The following is a 21,981-nucleotide window of genomic DNA, read 5'->3' as shown; positions in this document are numbered from 1 at the left end:
AGTTTTTTACTCACCATTCCCTGGTTAAATGCTGAGTCTCTGCTGCTGCTCCTGGTGCCTGCTATTGCTGTCGTCACATCAACAGCGCTGCTGCCGTCACATCAACAGCGCTGCTGCCAATCAGTGAGCTCAGCAGTTCATGCAATTCAATTTGGGTAGAGCCACTAAGCTCAGTTATTGGCTGCAGTGCTGACAATGTGATGTCAATACTGCAGAGAATAACACACATCGGGAACAGCAGCAAAGATCAGGTGGACCAGGTGAGTGTGAAGATAGCAAAATCTGTTTATTTTTTTTTTAAAAACAAAAGTACAGCAAGGGTACAGCGGTTTTCCAAAACTGGAAAATTCCTTTGACTATAACTTATTATTGCCTATGGCCCCATTTGTTTTATCTCCTGTCCTATGTGGATGTGATCATGTTAAATTCTCTTACCATCTCTCCGAAGTAGAACTGGTGGATTAATGGTGGGAGATTCCACCAGTTGTCCATTTCTTTCATAGAGGAGCTTGTAGTCTTCTGGTAGGTCTGTTGTGCTGTTTTTTGCATACTTAGTCACACCAAGCCACATATAGAGTTCAGCTTTCGCAAAGACTTCTCCGTTGTATGTTCCTGGGATCTAAACGTAATTAAGGTAAAGGAGTAACAACAGAATAATTAATTCAGCCCCTGCAGATAAACCCCACTCAATGCTTTAAGACATACTAATACATTTATCTTATAATGCATGACTTCAAATGCAACTTAATACATTATGGCTGCAGGAGTCAAGTCAATGATATTCAGCACGCGACCAGCTTGAGGAGAACATCGGAGAAGCAGCACTTGAAAGTTGAGTTATTATGTTATCACATTAAATCTTAGACAACTCCTTTAAAAAATAGTATTTTGTTAGCCTGCAAAAACTATTGTAGTAGTGTAGGATGTTAAAGTAAGCTTATCATCATAACACTACTTATCTATAAGTATAGAGTTAATCTTAAGGTAAATAGCATTTAAATCCTATTTTCATTGACGCATACCGCTATATAGACATAGAAATATTAAGATCTTCCCCCAAAATAAGTTCTAGTAGAATTTTTGAGGCTTTTTTAGTAAGCTTAAAATATAAGCCATACTCCAAAAATAAGCTCTAGTTGTGGTTCGGTAAGGAAGTGTCCAAGTGCTAACAAAGTTAAAGAATACAGAAGGACTCTTCATCAAATAAAACAGACATCCCCAAAACAAAGCAAACACCCCCAAAATAGAGTAGACACTTACCCTCCCCCTCCTAGAAAAAAAAATGGCACTCACCAACACCCCAAACAATTACAATTGGCAAGTGCCGATAGTGGATGGGCTCTCACTCAGACATCTGTGTCGCTGTCAGGTCTCTCGCTGTTCTAGCTGCATTGCACTGCAGCTCTCACAAACAGTTGGGTATCAGTATCACTTTGCGTGCGTGATATTGCTTCCAGTCACCAGGGGGAGCCAACTCCTGTAGTATCCAGGGGAACCTGACAGCGACACAGATTTGCATGTGACAGCCCATTCACTTGCCAACTTTAATTGTTTGGGATCTGGTAAGTGCGATTCTTTTAGAGGGTGTTTGCTTTCTTTTGGGGGTAAACGTAAGAGTACTTAAGAGTTTTTGTTCAAAAATAAATGTGGATTGTTGTTCATGGGTAAATATAAGACCTCCCTGACAATAAGCCCAAGCAAAAAATAATATGCAATCCTGTTTTATTTTCAGGGAAACATGGTATTTTGTATGGTGGCGCCCACCAATAGTAGTGATTATAAGGGAATTACAGTATACATTGAACTAAGTAATAAAACCTTACCTTGAGCATTTACCTTGAGAAACTCTATTTACCTGTGAATGTAGGGTTAGTCTGCAGGCAAAAAGCTCTGTGTAGCTGTCTTACTGGAAGTGAGGCTACAGGGAGAAAAGTATTTTTTAATCCTTCCTGCAGCTGCATGCTTCCAGTCACTTTAGTAAATCAGGGACATGTAATAGTGATCACTCTCTACAAATGGATGAGGCTGTAATCACTTCCTCTGCACAATGATTGTCAGCCTGTTATGCAGTATATGCGCAGCATACCTGTGCAGAGAAAGCTGTCAATCAAAGTGGCAGGGAGTAATGACAGTTCAATCAATGTATAATGAGCAGTGTCTGTAGCAGGTTCCTGCACTACCCCAAACACAGGAAGCAAGTGGCTGCAGGAAGAAAACAAAATAATTTTCTCCGTTTAACCTCACTTCCAGTAAGCCAGCAGCACAGGGCTTAAATGCTATTTACCTGCAGATTAACTCTATAAAGTACAGGTAAATAAACCAAACAGAATCCACCTGGTACATTATTGAAGTGAATTGAGTGCCATAGATGGGAGACAACACACACTGACTAGCACAGAATAGCATCTCCACATGTAAACATGTTGAAAATAGGAGGAGAGTAGAGTTTAATGCTCAGAAAATTACAGTTTATTAGATACAATTACATATGAAATAGGAAAGACTTACAGAGAAAAATAGTAAAAAACAATGTATGGGGTATACAAAGAAGCAGGAATAATGTATCAATAAATAGTAAAAGTAGTACACCCGCTCTATAACATGTAGCAGCAAAAATAATATACACTATGGTTATAGCAGCAATACATAAAAATTCCAATAAGGACATAAAATGCTAACTGCCTCAAAGAGCCCCGATGTGCGTTTCGCATGCGAATTCCCACTGCTTTCTCAAGGGGCTAATGCACTGTAATCTGCCAGGATCTTAAGACATGTGATTGTGGTCACACATCCATGTATCCAACCAACAGAATCAATATATGCGCATTTGGAGGCCCATGCTCACCAAGCAACCACTAAGTGTCATGGTGTAGTGCACATGCGCGAGTGCGGGGACATGTCACCGTGGCTCCCAGCCATTGTGCACCCCCAGGAGGAGTAAAGGGCACATAGCCACAGGAAACGCATGCTCTCATTGATACCTATGAGCAGTAAATATATACAAAGTAAGAACAAAAGACCAAAAAATTTGCAAATCCGGCACATCCTGTGTAGTTAAAAAAGTATCTTCTTCTTTATTCAAAACATAGGGAAAATTTTAAAACATGGTTCCGAAGCACACACACCACGTGACCCTAACGTGTTTCCAATGCCCACAGTGTCCTTAGTCATAGGATAACACAATACATTACACGTGAGTATTTAAAACCACAAGCAACAAATCAAAGTGACACAATTAGTATAAAATACAAAAAAGAAAAAAGAAGAAAACAAAATATATATGGAGGAGAAAAACCTTTGTTTAAACTTCTCCAAATATTTTTAGTGTTACACAGTTTAGACTACTTGGATACAAAATACATACAAACATTGCAGAGGATTTTTCAATAAATATAGTAAAAATCATTGCTATGATTCAAGCCTATGGAAACATTTTTTTTCTTAATTTTTAAGTCCAATATACTTTTATAGGAACTGGATTTATTTTTACCGATTGCCTGCTCTTTCTGGAGCTTATATTTTGGTCAGAGCATAAAGCAAAGGAGAAAAATTGTCATCCTTATTCTAAAAAAGAAAGGTCCCCTGGATATAGAGAATTTTAATTATCGATATTTGAAAAATGATCTGCAATGTATATTTTCGATGTACTTCATCAAAGCCATGTTTGCATCCGTCTACATTTTTAACTATACAGGATGTGCCGGATTTGCAAATTTTTTGATGTTTATGTCTTCCCTGGTGGATTGTATCTGAGCACTCCATCACATGTGCAAACAACAATTCCACAATTAGGAACGTCAGCAGCTCCTTTCTATTTTCTGTCATCTCTAAGAACAAAAGACATTAATATAAGAAGTACATGCCAAATGATTAATAATAACATTTTTAAATCAGATCAGCAGACATGTGTGGGAATGCCCATGGGCTCACCACGCTAGCCTGCGATAACCAGAGGGAGGCGACCTAAGACATATATACATCCTAGGTCATGAACCGGTTAATGTCTTTTGTTCTTACCTTGTATATATTTACTACCCATAGGAATCAATGAGTGTATGTATTTCCCATGGCTATGTGCGCTTCCCTTCCTCAGAATTCCTGTTCCTGTGCATGCGTACTACACCTTGACACCTGGTGGGGAGTTGGTGATTGCTGGCTTCCGGATGCGCATGTGTGGCGCCCCTGAGGCTTCAGTCGCCACAGAGTATTGCACTCAACTTTGGGTGTAATGCTAAACCCAGTTCCTGAAGAGGTCAGTCCTGGTTTTACCACATTACACACTCCAATACACACCAGGTTGCCATGTTTCCACTGGGGACTGGGCTAGGGTAGGGTAATAAAGTGGTCGCCGACAGGGTGGCATTTACAGGATGCCCTCAACAGGGGCCCCAGTCCCATTAGCTTAGGACCTGGGAGGGGGAAGGTGCAGCCAGCAGGGGGAGTCAGGAGCCAACACAACAGTTAGGAGTTCTCCAGCAGGAGAGGAAGGGAGCAGTCACATTTCAGAGGTGCTCTGGTGGGAAGGAGAATAAAGGTCACACGATTGCCACGGGGAGAGTGAATCTGCTCCCCATGGAATCGACACCAAGCAGGGCAGCAGGACCCTAGGGAAGATCATACTTCACATTGGTTTTCCAGAATCTGCCTGGACAGGGAAAGTTTCAAGTTTCCCTGACCAAACAGCGCCCGACAGCACAGTGCCAGAGAGGATCCGTTGTCTTGCATCAAGCCAGACCCCATATCGGAACCGCGTCACCTGTATATAGGGACAAGAGTACATCTCGTGAAAACCTGGGTCCCCATGTAGCTTCAAGCCAGGGGATCCACAGACAGGCGTTACAAGAAGGAAATCCACTGAACGCCCAAACCGGACTGATCTCTAACGGGTTTGGGTTCGATGGAGCCCATCATAACAAGTAACTGGTATTACCTGGGTGAGCAGCACAGCACTAAAAGCGAGTAAACAACCTGGAACTGCAGCCATAGACTCTGACTCTTTATTACTGGTACTGTTACTCCGCGCCGCCATTACTACTCCCCTCATCATCCTCATCGGGGCCCGCTCCACCTGTGGGGAGCGATACCATCCACAGCTGCTACTACCATCTGCCCCGGAGGACAGTGACAGGAGCGGTGGCCCATTCCCTGACCGCACACTACAGGTGGCGTCACGACATTCACCTCACTACTACCCCCATCATCCTTTCCCAGCCATCTTCTGTACGCCTCGGGGCAACGGAGCCGGGCTAGGCCGCCCGTGACCGCGACAGTCGCCCGGCAATGAGTAGGTTAAATGCACCTGCCCCGTGGGGCACTACTCATGCACCGCATATATTGATTGGGATACATAGACGTCTAAAGATCCTGGCAGATTACAGTGCATTATCCCCTTGAGAAAGCAGAGGGACTTCATATGTGAAACACGCTTCGGGGCTCTTTTGAGCAGTTAGCATTATATGCACTTAATCAGGTGCTATTCATATTCATGCTCATTATAAATTCATTTGGAATTTTCATGTATTGCTGTTATGCCTATAGTGTCAATTACTTTTTGCTTCAACATATTATAGAGCGGGTATACTACTTTTTGGTGCATTATTCTTGTTTCTACCCTTTGTATGCCACATTCATTGTCTTTGACGATTTGTTATGTAATTGTGTGTAATAAAACTAATTATAGGAGCCCTTAAAATCCACTCTCCTCCTCTTTTCAACATGTACAGATAAATAACGTTTTTTCAATGTGAAAACACAGTGTTTCATTATTGATATCAATGCATAATATACTTGCCATCTATCAGTGGGTGCCAGCATACAAACTGCTATGTTTTATTTTTATGTCTTTGTAGTGGTATGCACCAATAAAAAAACAGTTATAGAACATGATGATAGAAAACATTTCAATTTTGTTGTAGGATTTTTCACCTTGAAATATACTGTGGAGATCTTGCCGCAATCCTTCCCCTTCTCCTCTTCTACTACAGAATAGAGGATGTGTTGTGCTGGGATTCGTGCATATGCCACTCGCTTGTTATTGCTGAACATCCATATGAGAACATCCGGAAGAGTGCACTGTGGCTGTAAAGCAATGAAATCATGTTAGGTCTTCCTTTTTGGCACAGGTTCTGCATAGCTCTGGAGATATATTGTGCGTGCTATTATATAGAATGCATTGTGCCACTGGAATATTTCAGAAAAAAATTAAAGATATCATAAAATTAAAGATGTTTTACAAAGCTGTGATATTGAGGACCTATCCCTGGGATAGATTAGCGGTATTATATTAGTGGGCATCTGACATCTGGCACCCCCACTGATCAGATGTTATCAGAGCCGAAATAACACTGCTCCGTACAAAGTGTAGTGGTCACTCTTGGTTCTACATCTACACTACTGTTTAAAGGGAATCTGTCAGCAGGGTTTTGATACTTCATCTGAGAGCAGTTTGATGTAGGCAAAGAGATCCTGAATCCAATGATGTATCACTTAAGATTACTGGGTGCAGCTGTTCTGACACAATCTGAATTTTTAGCTTTAGTCATGGAGCAGGGTCCAAAGGGCTGTCCCCGCCCAGACCAGGCCTACTCTAGAGATTGTACATTGACAGTGAGATGTCAATCACATGAGCTGGTGTATCTGACTGCCATACAGGGGTGTTTCTAGTTGTGTTATTATATGGGGTCTGTTGCTTAAACAAACATAGCAAAAAACCGAAAGCTCGACTGTGACAAAACAGGCATGCCTGAACTTCCTGTGTTTACCCTTGCAGCATGCTGGCTTCAGCTTACATAGCAAAAACCTGCTTACAGATTCCCTTTAAGTGAATGAGAGCTTAGCTGCAGCACCCAGTGTGTCGGGTGTCGGATACCCCCACTGATCTTATATTGACCCGAAAAATAAAGCACCAATATGTCAGTCCTTGACAGGGCCGCCATCAGGGCATTACAACCATGACTGGTGTATGGGGCCCAGTAATGGGGGCCTGGCCAGGCCCGAGATAATTACTTAGCTTTATCAAGCCCTGGGCTGGCCGGGTCCCCCCTTGTCATCAGGCCCACAGCAGAGGGGCCCGGCAGTGTCACTTCTGCCACTACACTGGCTAATTTGAATGCAAAGGGGTGGGGAATGCAAATTAGCCATGTTCTGATTCTGAAGGCAGGGTCAGTGGGGCAGAGCAGGGTGACAGCATGTCATCCATGCAGCAGTGTGATGAGGTCATCACTCTGCGACCTCATCACACTGCTGCAGGAAAGCAGAGCTGCAGAGAGGGTGAGAACTCAGCAGGGACAGGTAACCGCTCTGTGAACCGAAGAAAGGAGCAGGACAATTGCCGGGGGGTGGTGGGGGCCAACCGCTGCCTTACTTCATCTGGATGAATGACGGAATTCACACATGCAGCTGAAATGCATCAGAGCTCAGAGAGGACGCTGTGTGCCGTGCGAGTTGGGGAGGGTAAGTAAAATGTTTTGTTTTTTTCTTTTTGTGGCCCACAAATATGCCAGGAGGAGCCCAGGAAGAGAATCCATATACACCAGAATGTTCTCAGGAGGGAGATATTATATATATACCACAAGGGGCCCAGGATAGCTCTTGTATACCAGGATGGGGACAAATAAACTAGGATGGGGACATATATACCAGGAGTAGCTCAGAAAGGGGACCTATATACCAAGAGGAGGACATATATGCTATGAAGGGGACAAATAAACCAGGATGGGGACATGTATACTAAGATGGGCCCAGGAGGGGGACATATATACCAGGCAGGGCCCAGGATGGAGATATATATATACCAGGAGAATATGATGCAGAGGGGCAATGTGTGTGTGGGGGGATAGTATACAAAGGGTCTAGTATGTAGGGGTGATATACAGAGGGGTAGTGTGTGGGGGGTGATATACAGAGGGGCAGTGAGTGTGGAAGGATATTATAAAGAGTGGCAGCTTGTGTGTTGGGGATAGTACACAGAGAGGCAGCGTATGTGAGGGATTTTATACAGAGGGGCAGTGTGTGTGGGTGGATATTATACCAAGGGGCAGGGTGTGTGTGGGATATTGTATAGAGAGGCAGTGTGTGTGTGAGAGAGATATTATACAGAGGGGCAGAGTGTAGTGCCTGATAGGAGCCACAGACTCAGACTGGCTGTAAGGGTAATCTAGAGAAAAGCCACTCACAAAGCAGGACCCCAAGAACTCTGCAACCCTTTAACCCCTTTAAAGGGATTTGGAATTACACAGAGCCTCAGAGATCGCTACCTGTGGTAGATTGTAGTCCGTGGTCGTCAGGCAGGGTCAAAATCCAGGATATGCAAAACAGGAACAGAATCGGCAGGCAAGGGCGTAGTGAGGAGACAAAGCAGGGGTCAAATATGGAACTGGCAGCAAGGTACAAAAACGACAGGCAGGAGGGTAGTCAAACAACAAGCAAGGTCAGCGCACATGAATCACAATACAAACAGCACATGAGCCAGGAGAACAGAACTATCACTGGCAGTGGTCATGTGACAGGAGGGGGAATAAGAAGGGTGTGGTGTCTTCCCATAGCTTGCAGGTGAATGTTGGCCACTTCAGCCGGGAGACACACGCCACCTACCGTCAGCCAGTGGTACTGCAGGTTCCAGGGAAACCCAGCCTAGTGGTTGAGCGGAGCCTGTGCTCCGCAGAACCTCGGGCACCGACTCCTCTCCCATCACCAGCACTATCCATGGTGGGGACATGGTGTCGTCTGGCGATCGGAGCAGAAGTCGCAGGAGCGGACTCCGGTGGGGATGTGACACAGAGTTTGTGTGTGGATATTATACATAGGGGCAGTGTGGGAGAGATATTAAGGGGCAGGGTGGTATAGAGGGTGTATTATGAAGAGGGGTGGTGTAGAGGGTGTATTATGGAGAGAGGTGGTGTAGAGGATGTATTATGGAGAGAGGCGGTGTAGAAGATGTATTATGGAGAGGTGTGGTGTAAAGTGTGTATTATGGAGAGTGGTGGTGTAAAGGATATATTATAGAGAGGGGCGGTATAGAGGTTTTATTATGGAGAGAGGTGGTGTAGAAGGTGTATTATGGAGAGGGGTGGTGTAAAGGGTGTATTATGGAGAAGGGTGGTGTAGAGTGTGTATTATGGAGAGGGGCGGTGTAGCGTGTGTATTATGGAGATGGGCGGTGTAGCGTGTGTATTATGGAGAGTGGCGGTGCAGGGGGTGTATTATGGAGAGGGGCGGTGTAGAGGGTATATTATGGAGAGGGGCGGTGTAGAGGGTGTATTATGTAGAGAAGCGATATAGAGGGTGTATTATAGAGAATGGGGTTGTAGAGGATGTATTATGGAAAGAGGTGGTGTTGAAGCTGTGTTATGGAGAGGGGCTGTGTGTGGGAGGATATTATAGAGAGAGACAGTGTGTATGGGAGAGATATTATATGGAGGGGTAGAGGGTGTGGAGGGATATTATGAAGAGGGGTGGTGTAGAGGGTGCATTATTAATTTTCTGAGGGAAATACTTCATTTTCTGGATGGGGCCCTGAAATTCCTAGTGGCGGCCCATTTAAGGTTTCTCATAACCTTTCTAGCTGATACTGAATTGCATAAATTCAAACAATGACATTACAGTACAAAATTGGACTTGAAAGTAAAGAAGGGAATTTTGTTTACTTACCGTAAATTCCTTTTCTTCTAGCTCCAATTGGGAGACCCAGACAATTGGGTGTATAGCTACTGCCTCCGGAGGCCGCACAAAGTACTACACTTAAAAGTGTAAGGCCCCTCCCCTTCTGGCTATACACCCCCCCGTGGGAGCACGGGTCCTTCAGTTTTAGTGCAAAAGCAAGAAGGAGGAAAGCCAATAACTGTTTCAAAAACAAATTCAATCCGATAAACAATATCGGAGAACGTAAGTTATTAACATGAACAACATGTGCACCCGAAAAACAAATACCCTCAGAAAAACAGGGCGGGTGCTGGGTCTCCCAATTGGAGCTAGAAGAAAAGGAATTTACAGTAAGTAAACAAAATTCCCTTCTTCTTTTTCGCTCCTAATTGGGAGACCCAGACAATTGGGACGTCCAAAAGCAGTCCCTGGGTGGGTAAAATAATACCTCGCGATCGGGCTGTCAGGCAGCCCTTTCTTACAGGTGGGCCACCGCCGCCTGCAGGACTTGTCTACCTAGGCTGGCATCCGCCGAAGCGTAGGTATGCACCTGATAATGCTTGGTGAAAGTGTGCAGACTCGACCAGGTAGCCGCCTGGCACACCTGCTGAGCCGTAGCCTGATGCCGTAATGCCCAGGACGCACCCACGGCTCTGGTAGAATGGGCCTTCAGTCCAGAAGGAGTCGGAAGCCCAGCAGAACGGTAGGCGTGAAGAATTGGTTCCTTGATCCACCGCGCAAGGGTGGATTTGGAAGCTTGCGACCCTTTATGCTGACCAGCGACCAGGATAAAGAGTGCATCCGAACGGCGCAGAGACGCCGTGCGGGAAATGTAGATCCTGAGTGCTCTCACCAGGTCCAGCAGATGTAAACCCTTTTCAAATTGGTGAACTGGATGCGGACACCAAGATGGTAATGTGATATCCTGATTGAGATGAAAGGAAGATACCACCTTGGGAAGAAACTCTGGAATTGGACGCAGTACTACCTTGTCTTGGTGAAACACCAGGAAGGGAGATTTGCAAGATAACGCCGCCAGCTCTGACACTCTCCGAAGAGACGTGACCGCCACCAGAAAAGCCACTTTCTGTGAAAGCCGAGAAAAGGAAATCTCCTTCATAGGCTCGAAAGGTGGCTTCTGGAGAGCAATCAGAACCTTGTTCAGATCCCAGGGTTCCAATGGCCGCTTGTAAGGGGGAATGATATGACAAACCCCTTGCAGGAACGTGCGTACCTTAGGAAGTCGCGCCAGGCGCTTCTGAAAGAATACGGATAGCGCAGAGACTTGTCCTTTAAGGGAGCTAAGCGACAAACCTTTTTCCAACCCAGACTGCAGGAAGGAAAGAAAAATAGGCAATGCAAATGGCCAGGGAGAAACTCCCTGAGCAGAGCACCAAGATAAGAATATCTTCCACGTTCTGTGGTAGATCTTGGCGGAGGATAGTTTCCTAGCCTGTCTCATGGTGGCAACAACATCATGAGATAAACCTGAGGTCCCTAGGACCCAGGACTCAATGGCCACACAGTCAGGTTCAGGGCCGCAGAATTCAGATGGAAAAACGGCCCTTGAGACAGCAAGTCTGGACGGCCTGGTAGCGCCCACGGTTGTCCTACCGTGAGATGCCACAGATCCGGGTACCACGACCTCCTTGGCCAGTCTGGAGCGACGAGAATGGCGCAACGGCAGTCGGACCTGATTTTGCGGATCACTCTGGGCAACAATGCCAGAGGTGGGAACACATAAGGTAGTCGGAACTGCGACCAATCCTGAACTAAGGCGTCTGCCGCCAGAGCTCGGTGATCGTGAGACCGTGCCATGAAAACCGGGACCTTGTTGTTGTGCCGTGACGCCATCAGGTCGACGTCCGGCATCCCCCAGCGGCGACAGATCTCCTGAAACACGTCCGGGTGAAGGGACCATTCCCCTGCGTCCATGCCCTGGCGACTGAGAAAGTCTGCTTCCCAGTTTTCCACGCCTGGGATGTGAACTGCGGATATGGTGGATGCTGTGTTTTCCACCCACGTCAGAATCCGCCGGACTTCTTGAAAGGCTTGTCGACTGCGTGTTCCCCCTTGGTGGTTGATGTACGCCACCGCTGTGGAATTGTCCGACTGAATCCGGATCTGCTTGCCCTCCAGCCACTGTTGGAAGGCTCGCAGAGCAAGATAGACTGCTCTGATTTCCAGAACATTGATCTGAAGGGTGGACTCTCTCTGAGTCCACGTACCCTGAGCCCTGTGGTGAAGAAACACTGCTCCCCACCCTGATAGGCTCGCATCTGTCGTGACCACCGCCCAGGATGGGGGTAGGAACGACTTTCCTTTTGACAATGAGGTGGGAAGAAGCCACCATCGGAGAGAGGCCTTGGTTGCCTGAGAGAGGGAGACATCCCTATCGAGGGACGTCGACTTCCCGTCCCATTGGCGGAGAATGTCCCATTGTAGAGGGCGCAGATGAAACTGCGCGAAAGGGACTGCTTCCATTGCTGCCACCATCTTCCCTAGGAAATGCATGAGGCGCCTCAAGGAGTGGGACTGGTTCTGCAGGAGAGATTGCACCCCTGTCTGCAGAGAGCACTGCTTGTCCAGTGGAAGCTTCACTATCGCTGAGAGAGTATGAAACTCCATGCCAAGATATGTTAGTGATTGGGTCGGGGTTAGATTTGACTTTGAAAAGTTGATAATCCACCCGAAACTCTGGAGAGTCTTCAGTGCCACGTTCAGACTGTGTTGGCATGCCTCTTGAGAGGGTGCCTTTATAAGTAGATCGTCCAAATACGGGATCACGGAGTGACCCTGCGAGTGCAGGACAGCTACTACTGCTGCCATGACCTTGGTGAAGACCCGAGGGGCTGTTGCCAGCCCGAAAGGTAACGCTACGAACTGCAGGTGTTCGCTTTCTATAACGAAGCGTAGAAAACGCTGATGCTCTGGCGCAATCGGCACGTGAAGATAAGCATCCTTGATGTCTATTGATGCTAAGAAATCTCCTTGAGACATTGAGGCTATGACGGAGCGGAGAGATTCCATCCGGAACCTCCTGGTTTTTACGTGTTTGTTGAGCAACTTTAGATCCAGGACGGGCCGAAAGGACCCGTCCTTCTTTGGCACCACAAACAGATTGGAGTAAAAACCGTGACCTTGTTCCTGAAGAGGAACGGAAGTCACCACTCCTTCCGCCTTTAGAGCGGCCACCGCCTGCAGCAGAGCATCGGCTCGGTCGGGCGGTGGGGAAGTTCTGAAGAAACGAGTTGGAGGACGAGAGCTGAACTCTATCCTGTACCCGTGAGACAGAATGTCCCTCACCCAACGGTCTTTGACCTGTGACAGCCAAATGCCGCCAAAGCGGGAGAGCCTGCCACCGACCGAGGATGCGGAGAGAGGAGGCTGAAAGTCATGAGGAAGCCGTCTTGGTAACGGTTCTTCCTGCTGTCTTTTTTGGGCGTGACTGCGTCCGCCAAGAATCTGAGCCTCTCTGATCCTTTTGAGTCCTCTTGGACGAGGAGAATTGGGACCTGCCTGAGCCTCGAAAGGACCGAAAACCAGACTGACCCCTCCTTTGTTGGGGCTTGTTTTGTCTGTGTTGAGGTAAGGATGAGTCCTTACCCTTGGAGTGTTTAATGATTTCATCCAAACGCTCCCCAAACAATCGGTCACGAGAAAAGGGCAAACTGGTTAAGCACTTCTTGGAAGCAGAATCTGCTTTCCATTCTCTCAACCACAGGGCTCTGCGCAAAACCACGGAGTTGGCTGACGCCACCGCCGTACGGCTCGTAGAGTCCAGGACAGCATTAATCGCGTAAGACGCGAATGCAGACATTTGAGAGGTCAATGGTGCCACCTGCGGGGCAGATGTACGTGTGACCGAGTCGACTTGTATAAGCCCAGCTGAAATAGCTTGGAGTGCCCATATGGCTGCGAAAGCTGGCGCCAACGACGCTCCAATAGCTTCATAGATGGATTTCAGCCAGAGCTCCATCTGCCTGTCAGTGGCATCTTTAAGTGCCGCTCCATCTTCTACTGCAACTAAGGATCTATCTGCAAGCCTGGAGATTGGAGGGTCCACCTTGGGACGCTGGGTCCAACCCTTGACCACGTCAGGGGGAAAAGGATAGCGTGTATCTTTAAGCCGTTTAGAAAACCGCTTCTCAGGATAAGCGTGGTGTTTCTGGATTGCATCTCTAAAGTCAGCGTGGTCCAGAAAAGTGCTTAATTTACGCTTGGGATATCTGAAATGGAATTTCTCCTGCTGTGAAGCTGCCTCCTCCTCAGTAGGAGCTGGCGGAGAAATATCTAACATCCTATTGATGGACGCTATAAGATCATTCACTATGGCGTCACCATCCGGTGTATCCAGATTGAGAGCGGACCCAGGATCAGAATCTTGATCAGTTACATCCGCCTCATCACCCATAGATTCGTCCCGCTGGGATCCTGACCAGTGAGACGAAGTTGAGGGCCCCTCATAACGAGCCCGCTTAGGTTGTCTGGGACTGTCGTCCGAGTCAGAATCGTCACCCTGGGGTGCATGTGACACCCCCGGAGCTTGGAAGTGTTCCAGCTGAGGGGGACCAGGGAGCAATGATGCCACAGTGTCCATGGTCTGAGTTACTGGTCTAGACTGCAATGTTTCAAGAATCTTTGACATGGTCATAGACAATCTGTCAGCAAAAGCTGCAAACTCCGTTCCTGTCACCTGGACAGCATTCACAGGTGGTACACCCTGGGTCACGTCCAGCAGAGGCCCCGGCTGTGCAAGTTGCACAGGGACCGAGCACTGCACACAATGGGGGTCAGTGGAACCTGCCGGTAGAGCAGCCCCACATGCGGTACAGGCAGCATATAATGTCTGTGCCTTGGCACCCTTGCGTTTTGCGGACGACATGCTGTTGCCTCCTTGTAATCTAGGAGGGTATATAGCCGAGAATCACCAGCGACCGTACAGTACAAAGTATTTGCAAACACAAAATACTCAGTATACAAACGGCACAAGTGGGGGTGAGCCCTTGAGGGCTGCTTACCGCCCGCTGAACAGCGGGTATGAGGCCGTAGAATCCCGTGTCTGGGTCTCCCCGTCTCCCCTCTGCAGCTCAGCGTGCAGGCAGGAATGGCTGCCGGCGTTCTGTGAAGAGGGGCGGACCGTGGGCATGCCACAAACAAAGAGCGGGAAACTGCGTCCTACTGTGCCTGGTGTGAGGGCTGGAGTATGTAAAAAACGACTCCAGCCCTCAGCGCTGATGCTCTGTACAGCGTCCCGCCCTCCTCCTGACTGGCAGGTGCGGAGGCGGGAACGAACGAACTAGGCCGCAAAAGCCGGGGACTGTAGTAATAAGCGCGGCCGTGATATATGCACGGCCAGCGCGGAAGTCCCCGGCGCACCACAAGTCCCAGCCGCGTCGCAGTCCCAGCGGCCGGCGCGACCGTTCTCCCTGAGTCTACCCACTCAGCTAAGCTGAAGTGAGGAAATGGCACAAGCGCAGCAGCGCTGTTGTCCCCGGCGCACTAACACACCCAGCAATGCTGCGGTGTGTGCGCGCGTATGCACGGGGACACAGAGTACCTTGACGGAGCAGGGCCATGTCCCTGACGATACTCAGCTCCAAATCCAGCGGCTTCTCCAGGGGCTGCGGATGGAGCACGGTCTCTGTGCCTGGAGACCGGTAAAATCCCACTTCGCCCAGAGCCCTAATGGGGATGGGGAAGGAATCAGCATGTGGGCTCCAGCCTCCGTACCCGCAATGGGTACCTCAACCTTAACAAGCACCACCGACAGAAAGTGGGGTGAGAAGGGAGCATGCTGGGGACCCTTGTATGGGTCCTCTTTTCTTCCATCCGACATAGTCAGCAGCTGCTGCTGACTAAACAGTGGAGCTATGTGTGCGTGTCTGACCTCCTTCGCACAAAGCAAAAAACTGAAGGACCCGTGCTCCCACGGGGGGGTGTATAGCCAGAAGGGGAGGGGCCTTACACTTTTAAGTGTAGTACTTTGTGCGGCCTCCGGAGGCAGTAGCTATACACCCAATTGTCTGGGTCTCCCAATTAGGAGCGAAAAAGAAATTGTATTTTACAAACACATTTTTCTTTCCCACGAACACATTTTGGAAACCTTATTAACCATTAAAACTGCAATCCCAACAATTGGTTATATGCCTGTACAAATATTTCACTGCTGTGTAAAATCAATAAGAGCAAATCTCTACACAAACTCTCATGGGCAACACCAAAAGATCACACATCATTCATACGTTCAGTCTACACTAAAGGTTCAGTCAAATAGTTTTTTGAAGCTGGGACACACCGCGACTACTTAAAGGGTAAACGCACCTCTTTAGCCAGGAATCGAACCTTTGTTAGAATCTTCCTAGCATCATTGATCTTCTCTTTCACATTGTGCTTGGTTAGTTTCCGACTGGCTCTTATGGCCTGTTTAGCATAGAGGATCTGAAAAGAGAATGATATAATGGAATAACTTATGAAGGGTACAGTTCATATTAATAATTGGATCTCTGTGAAAAATTGCTTGGTATAACCCACTTAAAGAGAACCTTCCACCATGAAAATGAGCCCACGGCTGGGTTCACACAAGTGTATTATTTTGGCGGTAGGTCCAGTTATGCTAATGAGACTCTGATTTAATCATTTAAATCTCTGTTCTTTCTGGGATTTTGGTCAGTGGCAGTCCTATCAGTGATTGACCGCTTTCTCTCTATACACACTAATACAAAGGAAGCTGTTTCCATACAATTTCTGTTTTTTGTTTTGTTTTTTTTTTAAAAAAAAAGCCAGAAGTGTTGGCAAAGACATTTGGCGATTTTTTTTTTTGTCATTTTTTCAATGTAACACAGATCATATGAGTGGAACATAGTGAGAGAGGATATTGCCAACATAGTCCAACATATTTATTAGAATTTACAAGGTAAATAAGTATAATTTTTAGCAGACAAGTATGTGAACTCCCAGCTGGTGCAGATATCAGTTTATTTACACACAGATATTCCAAAATGTGGCCAATTGCTCTTTACTGAATTTTACTTAGCAAACTTCGGTTTAAGATTTGCATATGAAAAACCAGTCACAGTTTAAAAAACAAGCTGGGCACATGAAGAAAAGTCGAGGCAATAGGAGAAGAGTATACTGGGTGGCCTCCCTCTTGCTTCTCTTCAACCACTTGACTAATGTCTATTACTATCTGCATTGTGGACGAGACCTGTGAATCACGCTTTGCCAAGCAGGGAGAAGGTGCACTGCTAACTCTTTTCCTTGTGTCTGATTCATTTTCTGTGATGAGGGAGTATCACGAGTATGTCACAGCCTGATGTGATCTTGGGAGGGTCTGGGATCAGAAGGTAACAGCGTGTTGTTGATCACAGATCCGCTTTAGTGCCTGCTTGTTATTTACCATGAGTTGGAGCGTATTTACTTCATTACGGTACTGAAGGGCTTAAGGTTCATTTCTATCCTGCAGTGATCTAGCAGGTAGTTGTAATCTTAGCTGCAGCCACTCCCTTCTAGTATAAGTATCCAATCCTCACTCCTCCCTATGCCGGCTATAGCTCATACCTATACTGTCCACTTGAGAGGAGTCTCTAGAGAAAGCTGAGGTGTTGCTTCAGTTGCAGCTGAGAAATTCTGTGTTGTAGCACCCCACGGAACCTGCAGGGCATAACTTGTCACCAGGCCAGTGGTTTTGTGGGGTTGATATGAATGGCCTGACCCAGATCCATTGCCCCATCAGCTACAGGCAAAGAGAGAGTCAAAAGGGGGTGTTTGCTTTGCAGCGCCATCCATTGTGCGCGGCTAGGGATTACCCGCCACTGTGAGATGTCGCTCTCCTCCAGGGCTGATGTTACCGCAGCTCAGATAGTGCAGCGCCCCACAGGTGGCGCGAACCCCGGGGAGGATGGTGGTGACGGGGAAAGGGTCGTTTGCACCAAAGTGCGGGCCAGCAGCGCCGGCAAATCAGAGTCTCACACAGGGGCTGCGGTTCCAGGTGTTTTACTCACAGTTCGTGTGCTGCGCCCGCAGAGTACCGGTCATCACCATGATGGGCCTCAGCTGATCCCGGATGAAGTAGAGGTCACCACCGGTGTTGTAAAGCATGTGAGACCTTCCTCCTTGTGTCTTGTAGTGTGGATCCCTGTGGCGTGAAGCTACTTAGGGACCCCACTGTCCTTCGCTTTACACGATGTTTCAAATTATTATGCAAATTATATTTTTCTCTGATTTTCTTAAATGGTCAGTGCAAATGACAGTCAGTCTAATAAAAGTCATCACCCGTTAGAGTATACATCAAATTTTATTGAAGAAACCTCCCAACGATAACAGTATATTCTTCAAAATTAAAAAAAACTCAAAATGCACTGTTCCAAATTATTAGGCACAGTAGAGTTTCTAAACATTTTATATGTTTTAAAGAACTGAAAATGCTCATTTGCAGCATTAGGAGGTCACATTCACTGAAATAAAAAGCTATTTAAATCCAAAACATCCTAAAAGGCCAAGTTACCTGTTAACATAGGAACCCTTCTTTGCTATCACCTTAACAATTCTTGCATCCATTGAACTTGTGAGTTTTTGGAGACTTTCTGCTTGAATTTCTTTGCATGATGTTAGAATAGTCTCCCAGAGCTGCTGTTTTGATGTGAACTGCCTCCCACCCTCATAGATCTTTTGCTTGATGATACTCCAAATCTCTATATCTCTATAGGGTTGACGTCAGGAGAAGATGGTGGCCACGCCATGAATTTATCTCCTTTTATGCCCATAGCAGCCAATGACACAGAGGTATTCTTTGCAGCATGAGTTGGTGCATTGTCATGCATGAAGATAATTTTGCTTCTGAAGTTACATTTCTGCTTTTTGTACCATGGAAGAAAGTTGTCAGTCAGAAACTCTATATACTTTGCAAAGGTCATTTTCATACCTTCAGGAACCCTAAAGGGGCCTACCAGTTGTCTCCCCCTGATTCCGGCCCAAAACATGACTCCTCCACCTCCTTGCTGATGTCGCAGCCTTGTTGTGACATGGTGACCATCCACCAACCATGCACTACTCCATCCGTCTAGACAATCCAGGGTTGCTGAACACTCATCAGTTACAAAGACTGTTTGAAAATTAGTCTTCATGTATGTCTGGGCTCACTGCAACCGTTTCTGCTTGTGAGCACTGGTTTGGGGTGGCCGAATAGTAGGTTTATGCACCACAGCAAGCCTTTGAAGGATCCTACTCCTTGAGGTTCGAGGGACTCCAGAGGCACCAGCAGCTTCAAATATCTGTTTGCTAATTTGTAACGGCTTTTCAGCAGCTGCTCTCTTATTTCGATGAACTTGCCTGGCAGAAACCTTCCTCATTCTGCCTGTATCAGCACGAACACGTATGTGCTCAGAATCAGCCACAAATCTCTTCACAGTACAATGATCATGCTTAAGTTTTCGTGAAATATGTAATATTTTCATCCCTTGTCCAAGACATTACACTATTTGATGCTTTTTGGCAGCACAGAGATCCTTTTTCTTTCCCATGTTACTTGAAACCTGTGGCCTGCTTAATATTGTGGAACATCCAGTTTTCCTTTTATTGGTCTCACCTGGCAAACTAATTATCACAGGTATCTTAGATTGATTTCAGTGATCCAAAGAACCCTGAGACATAATACCATCAATGAGTTTCATTGGAAAAAAAAACAAAACGCTATGACACTTAAATTCAGTTTGCATAATAATTTGGAACATGGTGTAGCTGCCGTCACGTACACACGCAGCGCGAAACTTGTTATGCATCCTACCGTGGCCATGGTTCCTGTCTCTATCTGCTGCTGTGCCCCGGGACTTTTGGTGGTGGGCAATGGGACGTGAAATCCCCTTTCCGTGCAGATTTGTTAGAGTCCATGAAGATTCCCCTAACCGAGGGCTCTGCACCCTGACTGGCGCCGGTCCCGAAGGGGCTGTTGGGGCTCACCCTCTGGTTACCGACAGAACTGGGTCATCTCCTGCGTCTATCTCAGTCTGCCCGGCACCCGATCGGCCCCTCTGGAGGGAGCCGTTCGGCATCCAGCCAGAGGCCTTGCTCTGCTCTGCCTCAAGCTGTTCTCTCTCCTGCATCTAAACTGCTCTGAGGTAAAACTCCTTCTGAAGTGAAACTAAGTGTGTTCGCTCACTTGCCAGGCAGCCCCCACCTTTTTGATGACTCATCCTGCCCGGGAATTTCCCAGCCTGGCTTCCTGAGTAATGTAAGTGTTGGCTCACTAACTGGGTGTTTATGTAAGTGTATTGTTTACGCTCGCCTCAGGTTAGTGTGAAGTGGTAACCCCACTCCCCTCTCCCTAGCACTAGGGCCTTCTGTTATATTGTTACCCTGCTGTTGCCACCATCCTACGCCATTCGCCGGGTGTCTTCTTGGACCTGGCACGACAGGTGCAGTCACATCGTGACAGAGAGCCTGTCAGGATTTTATGTTATTCTGGTACTGATAGGTTCCAAATAAGTAATAATAGAAATAGGGCTAAGTTAGTGGAACAGTTCTTAAAATGCGGTGTATAAATTACATCTAATGGTAACACTTTTTTTATTGCCTTATTTCTAGTCTCCTTGTTGGTTTGTTTGTCCACTTTATAGAAACCTGTAATTCTTTTTATGTCTTAAGCAGACTTACAATATTGTGAGGAAGAGATTTCATCCTGCATTGATCAAGGTTGTTTGGCCGAGACATAGTTTTCTTTCCGGCATGGATAGAAAATTGCCTGCAAATATAACATTGATACCAAAATGAGTTATTAACTCTATACCATTCATCAAGATCTACAACAACAAAACACACCAACCATCGCCAGAGCAATAGTGTTCAGATCAACATATCCACTGCGGAGACACCATCACGTGTTTCTCAACGCAGTGATTCTAGAGCATTGCCACCTGGGAAGTATGCAAATAAGAAAGCCGCGGAGACACCATCACGTGTTTCTCAACGCTGGCAGGAAACTAGCCAGGTCTTTCACCGGGAAGGAACAACCACGGGAAGGGCAGTCTCCAGTCAAGGAGACCACCTATACCAAACATGGTATCCATCCACAGACAGCCGGGTCTGTGGATGGATACCATGTTTGGTATAGGTGGTCTCCTTGACTGGAGACTGCCCTTCCCGTGGTTGTTCCTTCCCGGTGAAAGACCTGGCTAGTTTCCTGCCAGCGTTGAGAAACACGTGATGGTGTCTCCGCGGCTTTCTTATTTGCATACTTCCCAGGGGGCAATGCTCTAGAATCACTGCGTTGAGAAACACGTGATGGTGTCTCCGCAGTGGATATGTTGATCTCCCTAAGGTCAACAATGCTTGCTTAAGTAGTCTTATACTAGGCATTGCCCCCACTAGCCAGATTCCTACTCCACACTGATGAGGGGCAAATACCCCGAAACGGCTGTCTGTGGATGGATACCATGTTTGGTATAGGTGGTCTCCTTGACTGGAGACTGCCCTTCCCGTGGTTGTTCCTTCCCGGTGAAAGACCTGGCTAGTTTCCTGCCAGCGTTGAGAAACACGTGATGGTGTCTCCGTGGCTTTCTTATTTGCAATAGTGTTCAGAGACCCCCTGAAATGTAAGTGAAGATTTCAACTGAAATTGGATATCAGGAGATTTCATGGTAAAAACTGCATAACAATATTAGATAGATCACATAGACCTGACAAATCTCATGTACTTATTTTGAAAACCCATGTGAGAATGGTTGTATAATTATATAAGTGTAAACTCAGTCATCGCCCACCTAGCCTGATTAACTGCTCATTACTGTCCCTCCTCTGCATCAGAGAACTAAGCATCTCACAGTGCTCAGTGCTGGGTGGGAGAAGACTACGCTGAGACCGCTTTATCTCTGGTGAGACTCAAAACGTTAATTTTGTTATCTAAATTATACAGCCATTCTGACATGGATTTTTCAAAGTAAGTTCACCAGTCTCCTCAGGTCTGGGTTATACAGTATTTAATAATGTACCGTACAGACCAAAAGTTTGGACACACCTTCTCATCTCTAGAACAACTGTTAAGAGAAGACTTTGTGCAGCAGGCCTTCATAGTAAAATAGCTGCTCGGAAACCACTGCTAAGGACAGGCAAGAAGCAGAAGAGACTTGTTTGGGCGAAAGAACACAAGGAGTGGACATTAGACCAGTGGAAATCTGTGCTTTGGTCTGATGAGTCCAAATTTGAGATCTTTGGATCCAACCACCGTGTCTTTGTAGAAAAGATGAACGGATGGACTCTACATGGCTGGTTCCCACCGTGAAGCATGGAGGAGGAGGTGTGATGGTATGGGGGTGCTTTGCTGGTGACACTGTTGGGGATTTATTCAAA

At 46.7% G+C, this 21,981-nt stretch overlaps 1 protein-coding gene across 1 annotated transcript in view; it reads right to left on the bottom strand.

Annotated features, from left to right (window-relative positions):
- LOC142311455 (fer-1-like protein 4) overlaps positions 1 to 21,981 on the bottom strand; it is a 239,263-nt gene that overhangs the window by 114,287 nt on the left and 102,995 nt on the right. Inside the window, exons 20-23 of the mRNA XM_075349905.1 lie at positions 20,290 to 20,377; positions 15,964 to 16,080; positions 5,926 to 6,078; positions 436 to 619 (exon numbers count right to left, since the gene is read on the bottom strand). Of these exons, the coding sequence (XP_075206020.1) occupies positions 436 to 619; positions 5,926 to 6,078; positions 15,964 to 16,080; positions 20,290 to 20,377 (542 nt within the window). The remainder of the gene's footprint in view (positions 1 to 435; positions 620 to 5,925; positions 6,079 to 15,963; positions 16,081 to 20,289; positions 20,378 to 21,981) is intronic.

Source organism: Anomaloglossus baeobatrachus, chromosome 5 (genome assembly GCF_048569485.1).
Source record: "Anomaloglossus baeobatrachus isolate aAnoBae1 chromosome 5, aAnoBae1.hap1, whole genome shotgun sequence".
NCBI classification, from domain to species: Eukaryota; Metazoa; Chordata; class Amphibia; order Anura; family Aromobatidae; genus Anomaloglossus; species Anomaloglossus baeobatrachus.
Note: the sequence above shows the minus strand (reverse complement) of the source record. Positions and strands in the feature narration are given on the sequence as shown.